The 14,935-nt window shown below is 40.9% G+C and overlaps 1 protein-coding gene across 4 annotated transcripts in view; it reads left to right on the top strand.

Annotated features, from left to right (window-relative positions):
* The window catches only part of MED23 (mediator complex subunit 23), a 42,625-nt gene extending 40,996 nt beyond the window's left edge, over positions 1–1,629 (top strand). For all 4 annotated transcript variants that reach the window (XM_033143787.1, XM_033143785.1, XM_033143788.1 and 1 more), the window contains one exon: positions 823–1,629. In XM_033143787.1, the coding sequence (XP_032999678.1) occupies positions 823–993 (171 nt within the window). In that variant the 3' untranslated portion in view covers positions 994–1,629. The remainder of the gene's footprint in view (positions 1–822) is intronic.
* Positions 1,630–14,935: the final 13,306 nt, after the last annotated feature.

Genomic DNA, 14,935 nt, shown 5'->3' with positions numbered 1-14,935 from the left:
AGTCAATGAAAATAGCATAAAAACTGTTTAAAACCAATGAAGAATCTTGAGTCCTCTTTGCCAGATGCAGTAACATGGGGGTAGTTAGAATTATAAACAGTGAAATGAGAAATGAAATGCAGAACAGTAGAGATGGTGTTAATTATGTTATTAACAGTGGCCATTCACAAAAAACAGATTTTTTTTTTTTTGCAATAGACATCCTGCCACTAGTGAGCCAATTAAAACCTGTATATAAAAGAAATCTGTTATCCTGTTTCAATTAGCAAACATTCTTCTGTAAGCATTGTGAAGCTAAATGAAGACCTTTAAATTTTTATTTTAGACTTTAAACCAGCAGGCCACATTTGACAGGTAGGCAGTGCTGACCACCTGTCAGTCACCTGAAGTTACACAGACATCAGGTGATGGCGTGCTTTGAAGTCTGCATGGACATCAGGATTTCAACGCACAACCCAGGGCTTGCAAAGAGCCTTGTGCACTGCTTTGAAGCCCTGCTGATCAGCTGTTCTTTGCCACTTCCAAATGCCAAAAGCGCTCTTTGCAAGCACCTTCAAGGATATGCTGATTGTGAAGCTTCCCATGGGCAACTCCTTAGCAAGGTCAAACCCACAGAGCTGGTAGAAGCTGATTTTAATCTCTGCTTACTCTTGGGATTGGCTGCACTATGCATTCACCATGGCCTAGCCAATCTCCACTGGCTTGCTTTACTGCACGTTAGCTGACTGCTGGTGATAGCAAGGCATATATATCTATACATAAATGGACCGCCCCTTTATTGCTTTATAGCCATTCTTTATTTTCTTTTGGCTTTCGTTAAAGGTTGAAAAGATTATTTGCAACCTGAGGCCTGCTTTGAAGCTTCGTCTGCGCTTCATACATATCAGCAAGATGGAGTCGGCAACTGTTCCTCAGCAACCCATAAGCAATGTGTCTCCAGCACCTCAGCCTAGCCAGGTCCCCGTGAACGTGGCTTTGCCAGTGACACAGTAGAGGGAGGCACTAAACTACTGTCTCTGCCAAGGACATCCAACATGGACCCAGATGAAGCAGCACCCAGCATGAATTTCATTTGAGAAGAGCTGGGTGCAGGAAAGTTCCCATTACATTCTTCCTTTTAATGCATCTGAGGACCTACATATTCTATATATGTGCTGCTGCTGCTCTTTTCCAAATCAAAGGAACTCCTTAAGTTCAGCAAACAATGTGGCTCTACAAATACCCAGCTGCTTTAAACAACAACACTGCCCATTGTTGGCCTTGTTTTCTTTACTCGCATCTCATTTTTCTTGCCAGTGGTTAACTTCTGTTTTTGGTAGCATAGATATGTTTACATTGGCAACAGTTAACATTTTGTGCTTTTTTCAGCTTTGGAAAATGATGATGCTTGGGTGAACATAAAGGCTGTGACCCCATATCATTTAAGGAAGAATTAGCTAAGCTTAAGCCACTGAGATCCTGTTGGCTTAAAGCCAAGTCTATTAAACCTACTAGCTGGATTTTCTATGAAAACTAGTTGAAGTATTGGTGCAAAAGGCAGACACAAACAACTTCTGACCATGATGCCAGAATTTGCCGGTGCTGTCTTACTTTGCCAGCAATCCTGCTGCAGTCAGGGATACACTATGGTGATGAAAGCACTGTCTATCCAAATCACGGATGAGCAGGCCTCCAGGTTTGCAATCAGTATATTTATGTGAGGTGGTGGTGGTTTTAATCAGCCACCTGTGTTTTGAATTTGTGTAATAACTACGTTTTATTTTGGACTTGTACTATACTACTTTTGTTTAAGTTTTATTTTTGCGTAGGGAGGTTGGTGGGGTAGAAAGATTTTTAACCAGATAATGTTTCAACTGCTCTGTTAAGATTTGTAAAATACTGCTCTTATTTCATAACAGTGAAAAAAGTGTTTAATAAAAATAGTTTTTATAACTACTGACCTATTTTGCTTAACTGTTGTACTCATTTTACACTGTAGCTTCACCAGTGCTGTAAGACTGGGAATTAGAAGGTTGTCCCTGTTTCTAAACTTTAAGCTCCCTGTGGAACATAACATGTGTTCCTTGTTTCAGAACAGTAAAGTTACTTCTTTAATTGGACATTGGAACAAAAGGGGAAAGTGAGGGGTGAGTTTAAACCTGCTTACAAATATCTCCACATTTACACCCAGTTTGGGGTTCAGGTGAGCAGCTGGGAGGGTTTAGGATCCACCAGATCACATCTGCTTCCCAGAACATTCCCTTTTTGGCTCTTTCATCATTGAAACTCTGGCCCCAGTTGGGCCAGGGTGTTGGACGAACAAAACTGCACCCCCCCCAAAAAAAAAATCCCTTTGGGGGGCTCTCAGTCCTAGTTTGATCCTATGCTGTGGTCCCCCGTAGTGACAACGTTACAGCAAAGCCAGCTCTGACTCCTCAATTTGTTCCAAACAGTTCCAATACATATGTAGTTAAGGCTATTACCAATAAGCACCAGGCTGATAAATAAATTGGATTTTCTTTTGCTGTTAAACTTCTTAGACTTCCAGCTGCTGCAGAAATTTGGCAATTGGGCTGCTGCAGGAAGGGGTCACACGGTACACTTCCCTTTGAAGTCTATTGTAGGCTGACATTTAGGTGGCAAAACTTCAAAAGCAAAACTACCGTAGTTCTTTTCTAGGCAGAAGCCATGCTTTCACACTGCTTTACTGGCTTAACATCTAATTAAAAAGCCAAAAATTACTGCATCATTTTTTCAGCCCTTCTGAGACTGAAGCACAAGAGGCGAGGGATATCTAAGAGGCAGATTATTGAGGAATTACTCCCAATAAGCCCTTTTCCTGCAACAGCTGGATCCTCCTGTCCTTTCTAGCAGTTGTATGACACCTCCAGACTGCCATTTTTTGTGGGAACGGAATGCAAGCTCATACTGGAACTTTAGGTTTGCACAGTTAAAGGGGTCTGTCAACCTAATGCAAGAAATTGTTTTGAGCTTCGGGGAGGGGGATCAGACTTTTTGCAGTTAGGAAAGTGATTGGTAAATATATGAAATGTGAGATGAAACAACACATTAACATGCAGATGTGTAAACACATTGCAAGCAAATCAGGATGTATGTTGGACGAATGCTCATTGTCACCATCTTGCAAGGAAATAAGAATGAATGCTCAATAAAGAATGGATATAATCGTTGCAAGCCTAATTGGCTTGCAAAAAACAGCTAAGTTTTTTGCAAGCCAATTAGGATGAATGCACGATAAACGGGTCATTCAGAAGGATTCATACTGAAGACAAAGGCTGGCATTGTATATAATCTAAAACTACAACAACTGTTGCCAATATGCAATTCGAAGTCATTTTCAAAACTGCAAAGGTATCTTTTCCAGTCTCATCCTAAAGTGGCGCTGAGGAAACTAGAGGTCCTGCAGAGGGTCCTGGAATATAAACTCACATCATTCCCAACCACTGGCCAGGGCTATTGGGAGTTGTAGCCCGACAATAACTGGGAAGGCTACAGGCTCCCCATCTCTGTTCTTAAGTGTTTGGGGGACCACTGGCATCATTTGCTGATTCAGCTAATCTGATCTGAGCTCTGTTTCTTTGAGACTTGCTGAAGTTTGGGCTCCAGTCATGGCCCATTATTGTTTACAGGCAATAATGGGTTAGATCCAGACTGGTGCCTACTGGACTACCAGTCTAGTTGAAGAAAGCAGCCAGGAGATGGTACACCATATTACATATTAATATAGGTTTTTTAATTATATTTTTATTGCTTCTTTTATTTCTTAAATTGTATTTTACTATGTTGCAATTTGAATTCTACAATAAACTCCACTATGTAATAAAAGCAGCAGTAAAATACCAATACAAACCATACAGCATCTAGCACAACACAATGCAATTGCTACAAGAGGCAGTCCACCGAGACCCTCGGCAATTGTTAAGTAGTCGTGGGGGTGGCAAACCACTTCTCTAGTGTGTGCATTGGCATGCATGCAGAGGCACTTCTGCAGGGAAGTTTACTGCAGACTTGGTGGTGCTTATGCATGCACGTATGTTCATTGCAGCATCCATGCAATGTTGTCTTTGTCAAAAAGGCCGTCCAACATTTCCCCTTTTGCTCCAGATTTAACATTTCCACAGAAAATCTGATAAGCAAATACACACGCACACACCCAAAAACCACCCCACTCCATGGAAAACAGTAAATCCAGATTAAATGTGTGTGGGATTTTGAATTGGTATTTTTCCGAGTACAGGTAGGTAGCTGTATTGGTCTGCCATAGTTGAAGCAAAATAAAAATAAAAATCCTTCCAGTAGCACCTTGGAGACCAACTAAGTTTGTTATTGGTATAACAAACTTAGTCTCTAAGGTGCTACTGGAAGGAATTTTTTTATTTTGTTTCGTTTTTCTGAGGTTAATATTATATGGGCACTGCGATAAACTTGCAGGCATGAGCAGCACCAAGTCCAAAATAAATTGTGGTGAAGCACTACAACTCTATGCCACAGGGCTAGGAAATAATACTTCTGCAGTAGAAATCCTTTTTTTAAAAGTCCGCCATAGCCTAAGGCCATCATGGTTCCTCAAGCTTTCACTTGATAAAATTTATCACATAAACTGGCTCTGAAAAAGCTGAATGTGCCCTGCAGTAGCTTATAAATCGAAGCTCCCTGATGTAATTACACCAGGGTGTCATATTAAAATGCAAATGGATAATATTTCTCGGAAGAATATTAGTGGTGCATGCTGTGAGTCTGTTAACATTAATGGGATACTCAGCAATTTATAGTCAAGATTCTTTTTAAAAGAAAATTGCTCTAGAGTGACTAGTGTGGGTGGGAGACATCTTTTCCCTGTATATGCCATTCAGACATACACATATCCCTATGCTAAGGGTGGGGAACCTCTGGCTTGCAGCCCAAACTTGGCGAATGAGGCCATTATCCCCAAACTAGGCCCACATCAGCTGATGGGCAGGAGAACGGGATAATTCCACATTAAGTCAAAGCAGCAGAATTTCATCCCCATTCATCAGCTGAGCTTGAAGCCCTGTGCAAAAGCAACCTTTGAAGCAGCTTGTGCACAAGAGGCTTCTGCAAAAGCTTTAAGAGAGCCCTTATGCCCATGTTTGAGGCTCTGGAGGCGCAAACAGGACCATGGGGGCTGTGTCTTAAAGCCTTTGGCAAGTCTCCCAGAATTAAAAGGGACACACAGGAAGACTGAGGAAAGGCTTTGTGAGTCTCCTCCCACTTTGAAGCATCAGATATCGGACTGCAATAGATTTTGACAGGTGGGCAAACTTGGCCCACAAGCCAGATCCCTATGGCACGCTTCTCAGGTGCAGACAATGAGTTTATAGTCGATGCTTGGAAAGGGCTGTGTAAGTGGTTTTGCAGGCACCACCGATCAGCTGACTGGTGGTGCCTGCAAACCTCTTTCATCTAAGCCCTGCCTTTACCAGCCCCACACCTGATGTCATATATGATGTCAGGTGCAGGACAGGTGGGCATGGCTTGAGTGAAACAGCCTAGCGGGCCCAGGCGTCAAGAGGTCCCCCATCCCTCCTTGCATTAGGACATTAATGGGACTGTGGATGGAAAGTGCCCCAAAGCATAAGTCTGCATTATATATATTAAAAAATGGCCCATCTTCTTAAAAATTTAAGAACAGCAATGTAAAATTGAAAGTAGTTCAGACATGAAAGTAGTTCAGTAGACTTCTAAAAACAGAAGGCATAATTTCTTTGTAAAGAATTCTTTAGAAATTATTCTGATTGACTCACAATTCAGCTATGTATAGAACCACCTCAGAGGCAGCAGTCATTACAAATGCCTGAATTCAAAACCAGCACACAAAGTTAATGAGGGGGCGCTCTCAGAGGAATGAAACAGCTCTCTTGTGTTTTAATAAGTCAAAACAGTGAAGAGATTTTAACTTTCTTTTCTCTCTGAATAGCATTTTGGCTTGGACAACAACAGGGATGGGAGTCTGTGTGACCCTCCAGATGTTGTTAGACTATGGCTTCCATAACCCCTGGCCACCAGACACGCTGGCCAGGGCTGACAGGAGTTGGGAATCCATTCTACCACACGTGGTGGACGTGCAAAATAATAAAAGCATTCTGGGAAATGATATATAATGAGTTGAAAAAAATTGTTTAAAATAACCTTTGTGAGGAAAACAGCAGCTTTTCTATTAGGAATTATAGGTGATGTAATACCAGAGGAGCAGAAGAGATTGTTTATGTATGCTCCGACAGCTGCAAACATGCTTTTCACCCAGAGATGGAATATAGTTCCAACCAGAGAAGAATGGATAATCAAGGTGATGGACTATGCTAAAATGGCAAAACTGACAGGAAGGATCAGAAACAAAGAAGATAAGAAATTTAATAAAGAATGGCAAACATTTATAGATTGTGTTAAAGAACACTACACAGTTGAAAACGTTAGCAGGATTAATATAACACTTGTAATATAATAATTCTATGGTTACAAATGGAAATTTGAACACAATTTGGATAATATAAGATCCAGTATAAAAGGAAGTACTATGGAAACCACGGGGAGGGGGGAGGGAAGTCCATCGATTCAGGGAATCCTGTATATGTATAAAATTGACCATATATGAATGTAAATGATATTTGTAAAAACATCTGGAAAGCCATCGGGTCCCCATTCCTGGGGTACAAAATAAGAGTGACACAGTTCTAGTCACAGACTAGAAAAGGATCTCCTTAGCTCAAAGTGCAGAAAATAAGAATAGACTCATTCACAAATCTACCTCATTGTAAGTTTATTTCTATTATCATTTTAAGTTTTTAGATCTGTTTCAGTGTATCTGAAGAAGTGTGCATGCACACGAAAGCTCATACCAAGAACAAACTTAGTTGGTCTCTAAGGTGCTACTGGAAAGAAATTTTTATTTTGTTTTGACTATGGCAGACCAACACGGCTACCCACCTGTAACTGGAACTATTTATAAATTTGTTTAAAATAACAGAAATAAAGTCACAAAGAGCATCCCCTTTATATAACGGAGTCTAAAGACAATTTGAAGATTCATATATAAATAGCAGCGTTTATAAATCTAACAGAACAATGATTACCTCTCCTTTTGAAAACGAAGCTCCCGTTATCATAATGAAGGACTTATTCTTGAGACTGCTCCCACAGTAGCTGGATCTCCAGAAAGGCTCTCCTTTCTGGATATCATTAGGATATTCACCTCCTGATAAATAAAAGAAAAATAAAATATATTATGGAAGTTTCTCTTTTTCCAGTATCTTACAATTAACACACGTTTACTTTCAGTTTTGTGCATTTCTAGTAATTATATGACAACATAATTGCTTCCCATGCCTACATCACTGAAATTGGTGTGACTTGCATTCTTAAGTGTTCAGAACTCCCACTGGTTACAATTTATATAAGCTTCGCTAATTTGCTCTGGACTCCGTCCTACATGAAAAAGGCTTCAAATTATCTCAAAAATGAATGCGCCACACAATTTGTTCTGGTGTTCATTTAATGTACTTGGAATGACACAGCTTTTGTCCGGGATCAAATACTGGCCAAACGCTTCTCATTTACGCAATTCCTTTCTGAATCATATTTTCTTTATAATGTTCCCTAAGTGAAAAGTTGTTTGGTTTTTTTAAGATGGCCTGTCCTTGTTCTAAGCAGCAAAATCCTGTTGAAGTAAAATCAGCAAAATCCATGCTGAAGAGACCATGTCGTAGGCAGAACCTACCAGCTGGCTACCCTGCCTGCTACATTTTCAGATCCACTTGGGTTGCATATACTTGGATTTTCCCATTCTTGTGGAAAAGGAGAGAGCATAGATTGGTCTCGGTGCCTGACATACACTGAATCATTTTTAAAAAAGGTGATAAGAATCCCCTTAAACCAGGCATCCCCAAACTCGGCCCTCCAAATGTTTTGGGACTACAATTCCCATCATTCCTGACCACTGGTCCTGTTAGCTAGGGATGATGGGAGTTGGAGTCCCAAAACATCCAGAGGGCCGAGTCTAGGGATGCCTGCTAAATCTATATACCAAGGTGTATGTATGGTGGGATGGTGTCATAATGTTACCACAATGTTCCAAAGTATACATTAGCTTTTGAGCATAATTCTGGGGTTGCCAACATGCCACCTTTAAGGTCTTTGCCTGATGCCCAGTGTCCACAAAATCTCCAAGCCCCGCACCACATTCATTGCCCCTTCATTGTGAGGCGTTGAGGATGAATATTTTTCTACTTCCTTGAAAAATCCATTGGGTTTTATTCAACTAACCTTCACTCAGAGTAGAACAATTGAAAGTGATGGCCATGTTTAACTTAGCTCTATTATTTTCAGGGAGTCTCCTCTGAAGAAAAGTTACTAGAATACAACCTATAGAGCTGAAGGAGGAAGTTGGAGGTGTGGCACTCTTTCCCGCTTCCTCTTTTAGCTCTTTGGGCTCAGAATCAGAGAATAGTAGAGTTGGAAGGGACCTCAAGGGTCATCTGCTCCAACCCCCTGCAATGCAGGAATCTCAGTTAAAGCATCCATGGCAGAGGGCCATCCAACTTCCGCTTGAAAACCTCCAAGGAAGGAGCATTTGCCACCTGCCAAGGGAATCAATTCCTCTGCCAAACAGCTCTTACAATCAGAAAGTGCTTCCTAATCATAGAATCATAGAGTTGGAAGAGACCACAAGGGCCATCCAGTCCAACCCCCTGCCAAGCAGGAAACACCATCAAAGCATTCCTGACAGATGGCTGTCAAGCCTCTGCTTAAAGACCTCCAAAGAAGGAGACTCCACCACACTAACGTTTTGTCGGAATCTCATTTCTTGTAATTTGAATCCATTGGTTCGAGTCTTGCCCTCTGGAACTTCTCAGGGCTCAGATTAATTCTACTGAGTCGTTTATCCAGATCCCTTGAGAAAGAGGAATATGTGTGCTCATGCACTTTGCATTAATCTGGGGGTTTTTTTGGGGGGGTGGGGTGGCGGCACAGAGAAGTGTCCAGAATGGGTGGCACACACAACATTCACTCAAAACTCCAAATACACCCAGGCCTAAAAAGTTGGATGACCCCTGATAAAGCAATAAAAGGCCTGAACCAAACATATCTGCTCCTTCCACTATGCTCCACAAGTATCCAAGATTGCCAGAAATGATATACAATACAATAGATATAAGCCCTACTTGGTCATTTTGAACATGCAGCAGGAGACCAAGGGGTTCACCCTGTGCCCACGCTAGCCTGTGCAATGCACACACCCACACACCAATGTTGCCTGCAACGGACAGGCTGTCTGCGGCAGAATAGTCTAGGTTCAAGTCATAGTGCAGCCTAAATGTTTTGGCAAGCTGCCTCACTGCAAAAAATCCACCAAATGTGCAGATAGTAGGTAGGGCAGGAAGGGCAGGAGCAGGACACAACCATGTGGTGGCGGCAAGAGACTGAGGAAGTGCAGCGCCACTCGCCTGCCTCTCGTGATACTAGCTGCATGTGAACACCCCAAAAGGCCAGGAAGCATAATGTGTAGACATCTTTGAAGGCTGCCTTGTCTGGAACGTGCTCAGGTTGCCTGGAAATGCTAACTGAGGTTGAAAAACAAACCCACTTTGCAAACATGGAGTCATTTGCAACTGACATGCAAATTGTTTTCACTGATGTGCAAATTGTGTTCATATGGTGCCGGTTTTCCTGAACGTTTTCAAAACTGAATGATTTCTAATTGGTACATTGTGTCCCCCAGTACAACTTAAAATTATTTATTTACTTTTAAAGTGAAGTTGTAGAATAATACAATGTTTTCTTTCAAAATGGTTAAGATTTTTTTTTTGTTAACTTTGGTAAATATGTATTCCGTAGTTGACCTTCTTTGTAATGTTTAATTTTGAAATCTTTAAGATAATATTTTAGTTTCTTGTTAATTATGTTGCTTTGACTGTGTACTTTATATCTGACTTTCTTCAGTAATTTTTTATTCTGGATTGTTTTAATGTGCTGTAAACCACTTTGAGATTTTTCTTAAAAATATAAAGCTGTATAGAAATGAAATGAATAATAAGTTTAACTGTAGCATTTCAATTTGTTACAAAGCCATGGTTTTAATGTTTGTATTATTTGTATCAGAAGTAATTCCCAGTGAGTTCAATCAAACTTACTTCCTCAGTCTCATTAGTGTGCTGACTCTGCTTGTTTATTGATCTCTGTCAGGTGATGGGAACATAAACCTTTGTAGACCTCAGTCAAATGACAAGGGCCATCATGACATGCCATATTTTTATATAGCAGCAGCACAGTGGGTCACCTTGTGATTATGTAGTATTTTGGATTCATGGCCTTTGTTTTCTGACGATAAAGGGCATGGCTACAAATGTAATTATCCTTGAAAATGGTCAGTGTTTTCTTTCAGTTCAGTTGTATAGCTAATAATTTACCACTGGGCTATAGGTTTCATGCTAAGAGCACTCAAAATTTAATCCTTATTGTACGAGGCAGGTTCTGCTACTATCGCAGATAGGTAAAGGGTAAAGGGACCTCTGACCGTTAGGTCCAGTCACGGATGACTCGGGTTGTGGCACTCATCTCGCGTTACTGACCGAGGGAGCCGGCGTACAGCTTCCGGGTGATGTGGCCAGCATGACTAAGCCGCTTCTGGCGAACCAGAGCAGCGCACGGAAACGCCGTTTACCTTCCCACTGGAGCGGTAACTATTTATCTACTTGCACTTTGACGTGCTTTCAAACTGCTAGGTTGGCAAGAGCAGGGACCGAGCAACGGGAGCTCACCCCGTCGCGGGGATTCGAACCGCCGACCTTCCGATCAGCAAGCCCTAGGCTCTGTGGTTTAGACCACAGCGCCACCCGCGTCCCTACTATCACAGATAGTCAGCTATTAACTATACGACTTGTTTTTTCACCAGCTACAGGTAATTATCCAGTGCTCAGTGAGTCACAAAATAATGTGTGTGAACTGTTGAGGTTAAAAAAAAAAATCCTTCCAGTGGCACCTTAGAAACCAACTAAGTTTGTTCTTGGTATGAGCTTTCGTGTACATGCACACTTCTTCAGATACCACACATGCACACAAAATGCATATGAAAGCTCATACCAAGAACAAACTTAGTTGGTCTCTATGGTTCCACTGGAAGGATTTATTTAGTTTTTATTTTGTTTTGACTATGGCAGACCAACATGGCTACCTACCTGTAACTAAAAAAAGAAGAAATCATTTTTGGTGTTTGACGGCTCATGCAGGAAACCACAATATACTGCAGTCATCAAGTTAAGAACATGGATGTTTGAACCAGCCCACATAACAAGAAGAGGTCCCATTCTGGTTTGGGGTATGATATCCACATAATACACCATACAACTGTGATCAGTGCAACCTCTTCTTTATGACAAACCATTTACTGCTTATTTATTTATTACATTTGTATCCCACCTTTACTCCAAGGAGCTCAAGGGAATATATGGTTCTCTTGCTCCTCATTTTTTCCTTACAACAACCCAGTGAAGTAGGTTAGGCTGAGAGACAGTGAGTTGCTTAAGGTCTTCCCAATGAGCTTCATGAACAAGAGGGTATTTCCCATGTCCAAGTTCAATACTCTAACCACTAACACTGCATTGGCTCAATATACAATATTAACAACCCAAATAAAACAGTGCCGCACTTCATTTTTCTTACGCCACCCTTCCCTCTTCCTTTTTCTACTCAAGGAAATGAGCTTGTAGTCAACCTGACAGAACCACTTACCCTCCAAATTAGACTGCGAATGACAAACCGAGATCAAACTTTGTCGCAACAAAGCAGCTACTCTGCTAACAGGTGACACCTGTGTGTTCTACAAACAATGGATAAATCAATGGTTAGAGTCTCACTTCCTCATGTGACAGGCTGCAAGGCTGTGCATGAGGGGAAGTCAAGGAAAACAAGAAGTTGGAGTGGGTTTGATTTCCAAATGTTATTCCAGGACAGAGCTTCATCATTTGGTGCCTGGGCTGCAAAGCCAGGGCCCTTTATATCTGAAATGGAACCTAAAACCTTAGGCACACCTAGTTGGGACAGCTTCGCACAATCATTCTACTCATATGATTCATCATCATCATTTTTAATTTGTATACCGTCTTTCTATCTTACAATACTCAAGGTGGTTTACAAGCTGAAGAAACAAAAAAATGTGCATCTTATAACAATCTAATGCAATACAAAAATGTGATAATAAAACTTAACTTTAAAATAGGCAACCTACATCAAAAAAGTAACATTCAACAATCATTAGAATAGTATTAAATAATAATAGTAACATAAGAGTTAAACAGAAATCTGCTCAACAGTTACCGGTACAATAATTTCTAAACTATAATCAATAAAACAACGGCAAGCCACAGTACATAAAATACAATACAAATTGAGATCCAGATTGTAGTTTCCTCAAAATACCTGTAGGTTGCAATCCTAAGCATACTTCAGTTCAAATATATGAAAGGCTCCACTTTAATTCTATGTTAAATCATTAGGAAATAACATTGTCTTTAATGCTTAAATATTGGCTTCCATTGGCCCCAACCACCACCGTCTTGCCATGTTTTTCCATACGATAAACACAACAGCACAGAGCAATAATGTGTGGGGTGTGGGATGGGATATTTCACAAAATGTTTTGCCTGTATGGAATGCATGTTGCCCTTTGGGTGATTTGTTGTTGTTGTTGCCCCTTTGCAAAAAGGCAGAAAACAGTTTGCAAGGAATAGAAGGTCGGAAGGAATGCATTCCTGTTGCTGTAGCAATCAGTGTAGCAATAGGCAGGCTATCATAGCGTGTATCCCTCAATGACGTGGTGATATAACCACCTCTGATTGGTTATGTAACACCGTGATGTCATTTTGTTCACTATATGATTCCTAGTTGGCTGTAATCCTGCAGTTAATGTGCCTTTTCAAGTGAAAAAATGGCACTCACCCAAGCAGCAGCAGATAGAGGAAAATGGGTACAAAGAGGCATGAAAAAAAATGCAGTAACCACCTTGCAACACCACTTTGGTGAGATCTGTTCTGCCAAGCTTTTGACAGGTGGTGTTTTTTATGGTGAACCCAGTTTCTGGCTTTATCTGCTGCAGCCCGTTTCCATTTTATTATTTTTCTGTTTTACAATGTTATGGAAAAGGGGGTTGAGCTGGATGAGCTTCCAGTGTCCCTTCCAACTCAATGGCACAGTCCAAGCACACTAGCAGCTACCAAAGGACAAAGCACACATCTAGAATGCAGGCTGAAAGACTTTAAGAGTGCCACCACTCTCTCACTACATAACACAAAGGGCCATTGCAAAGGACCAGAACACACCAAGCCCAAAGAATAGTATTTGCACAATGAACTCCCAACCAAGGAACAGACTCAGAGAAAAAGAAGAAAGGCAGTTGTACAATCTTTATATTTTCACATTATATATTTGTCCCTGCAGGTGACCTGTGGTGTCCCAGCACACCAGGACACTCTGAAAAACAATAGACATTGAGGTAGGAAGTCCACAAACCCCAGACCATTTTCTTGTCTCCAGACCCATACAGGAATTGAGATAAGATACCACTCTGCCTTTTCTTCTCAAGAGTGTCTTCTTGGTTACTAATCCAGAGTAAAGGACTCAAAATGTATTCACTGGCAATACAGGTGTTCTGGAATTCTAACTAGGATCAAGGTATGGCTGCTTCTTCTCACCCACCAGACCAGGCTTCTTCAACCTTGGCCCTCCAGATGTTTTGAGACTACAATTCCCATCATCTCTGACCACTGGTCCTGCTAGCTAGGGATCATGGGAGTTGTAGGCCAAAAACATATAGAGGGCCAAGGTTGAGGAAGCCAGGAATTTCACCATCATCAAGAGGTGCCTAACAACCTATGCAACAGCGCTGAATATCCTGCCTTGCAAAACAATGAAAAGGGAACAGTGGAAACAGTGAAAGGGAAGGAAAAACACACAGAGCTATTTTTGTCCTGTGCTAGTCCTATGTCCCATGAGTGGCAGAAAAAAACTGCTCCAGAACACTTGGTTCAATTTTCCACATTAAAGCTATTTCTATTAGGGCAGAGTGTGATATGAAAACAGGCCTCAAATACTGAAACAACCATCTAGAGAAGCACATTAAAACTGAAGGTAAGAATATTTAATGAAACTCCATGCTCAGATATAATCACAGATTGAGTACCAGGTCTAGCAATAAAACTGTAATGTAATTTAGTTCGGTGGTGTTAATGTGTATCAGAAGACTTGTTTCACATTCTGGTTTTTTGATTATCATTTTTGTGGTTTTTTTTAGATAAGAGGTACATAAGTTGTCCTAAATGGTATTATGATAAATGACAAGTAATATCATATTTAATCCTAAATAGCCAGAGGATAGTTGAAAGAGGACTTCATTGTGCCCGAGTGACAGTTGAGGTCAAAAAGGGCTTTGCATCATGTTTTTGATGTTTTGTCAGAATGGTGCTTTCACAAACCAATGTTGCTGAAATCTTGGTGACAATTATGCAGACAGAGGCCAATGTTTCATTTTCAAGCAGTGAGAAACATTTATAAAAAGATGTTTACTAAGTCCAGAACAGGTTTTAAAAAGTGATACGAGAAAGGAGTTATTTCCCATGCTATAAAAACATTTATCTTGCCCCACTTTTGCTTCTGGTCAAATGGGACTGTTTTTGTTTTGCTTCTGTATTTAATTTCTAAGGCTTTGCAGGCGTTTGAAACCCTGTTTACAAGGGAAGTGGTAGGGTGAGTGTTCAGCAGCTTTTGCCAACCTGGTATCCTCCAGATGTTTTAGACTACAACTCCACTTAGGTCCACCCAGCCCCATTCTGGCAAAGTCATCTTAAACTATAAATGACTGAATGAATCCAGCAGACCACAAGGAGGCACCAGAACAGAAAAACCAGACATTAATTGTTGCTCGAAT

This window comes from Lacerta agilis, chromosome 3, assembly GCF_009819535.1.
Source record: "Lacerta agilis isolate rLacAgi1 chromosome 3, rLacAgi1.pri, whole genome shotgun sequence".
NCBI classification, from domain to species: domain Eukaryota; kingdom Metazoa; phylum Chordata; class Lepidosauria; order Squamata; family Lacertidae; genus Lacerta; species Lacerta agilis.
Note: the sequence above shows the minus strand (reverse complement) of the source record. Positions and strands in the feature narration are given on the sequence as shown.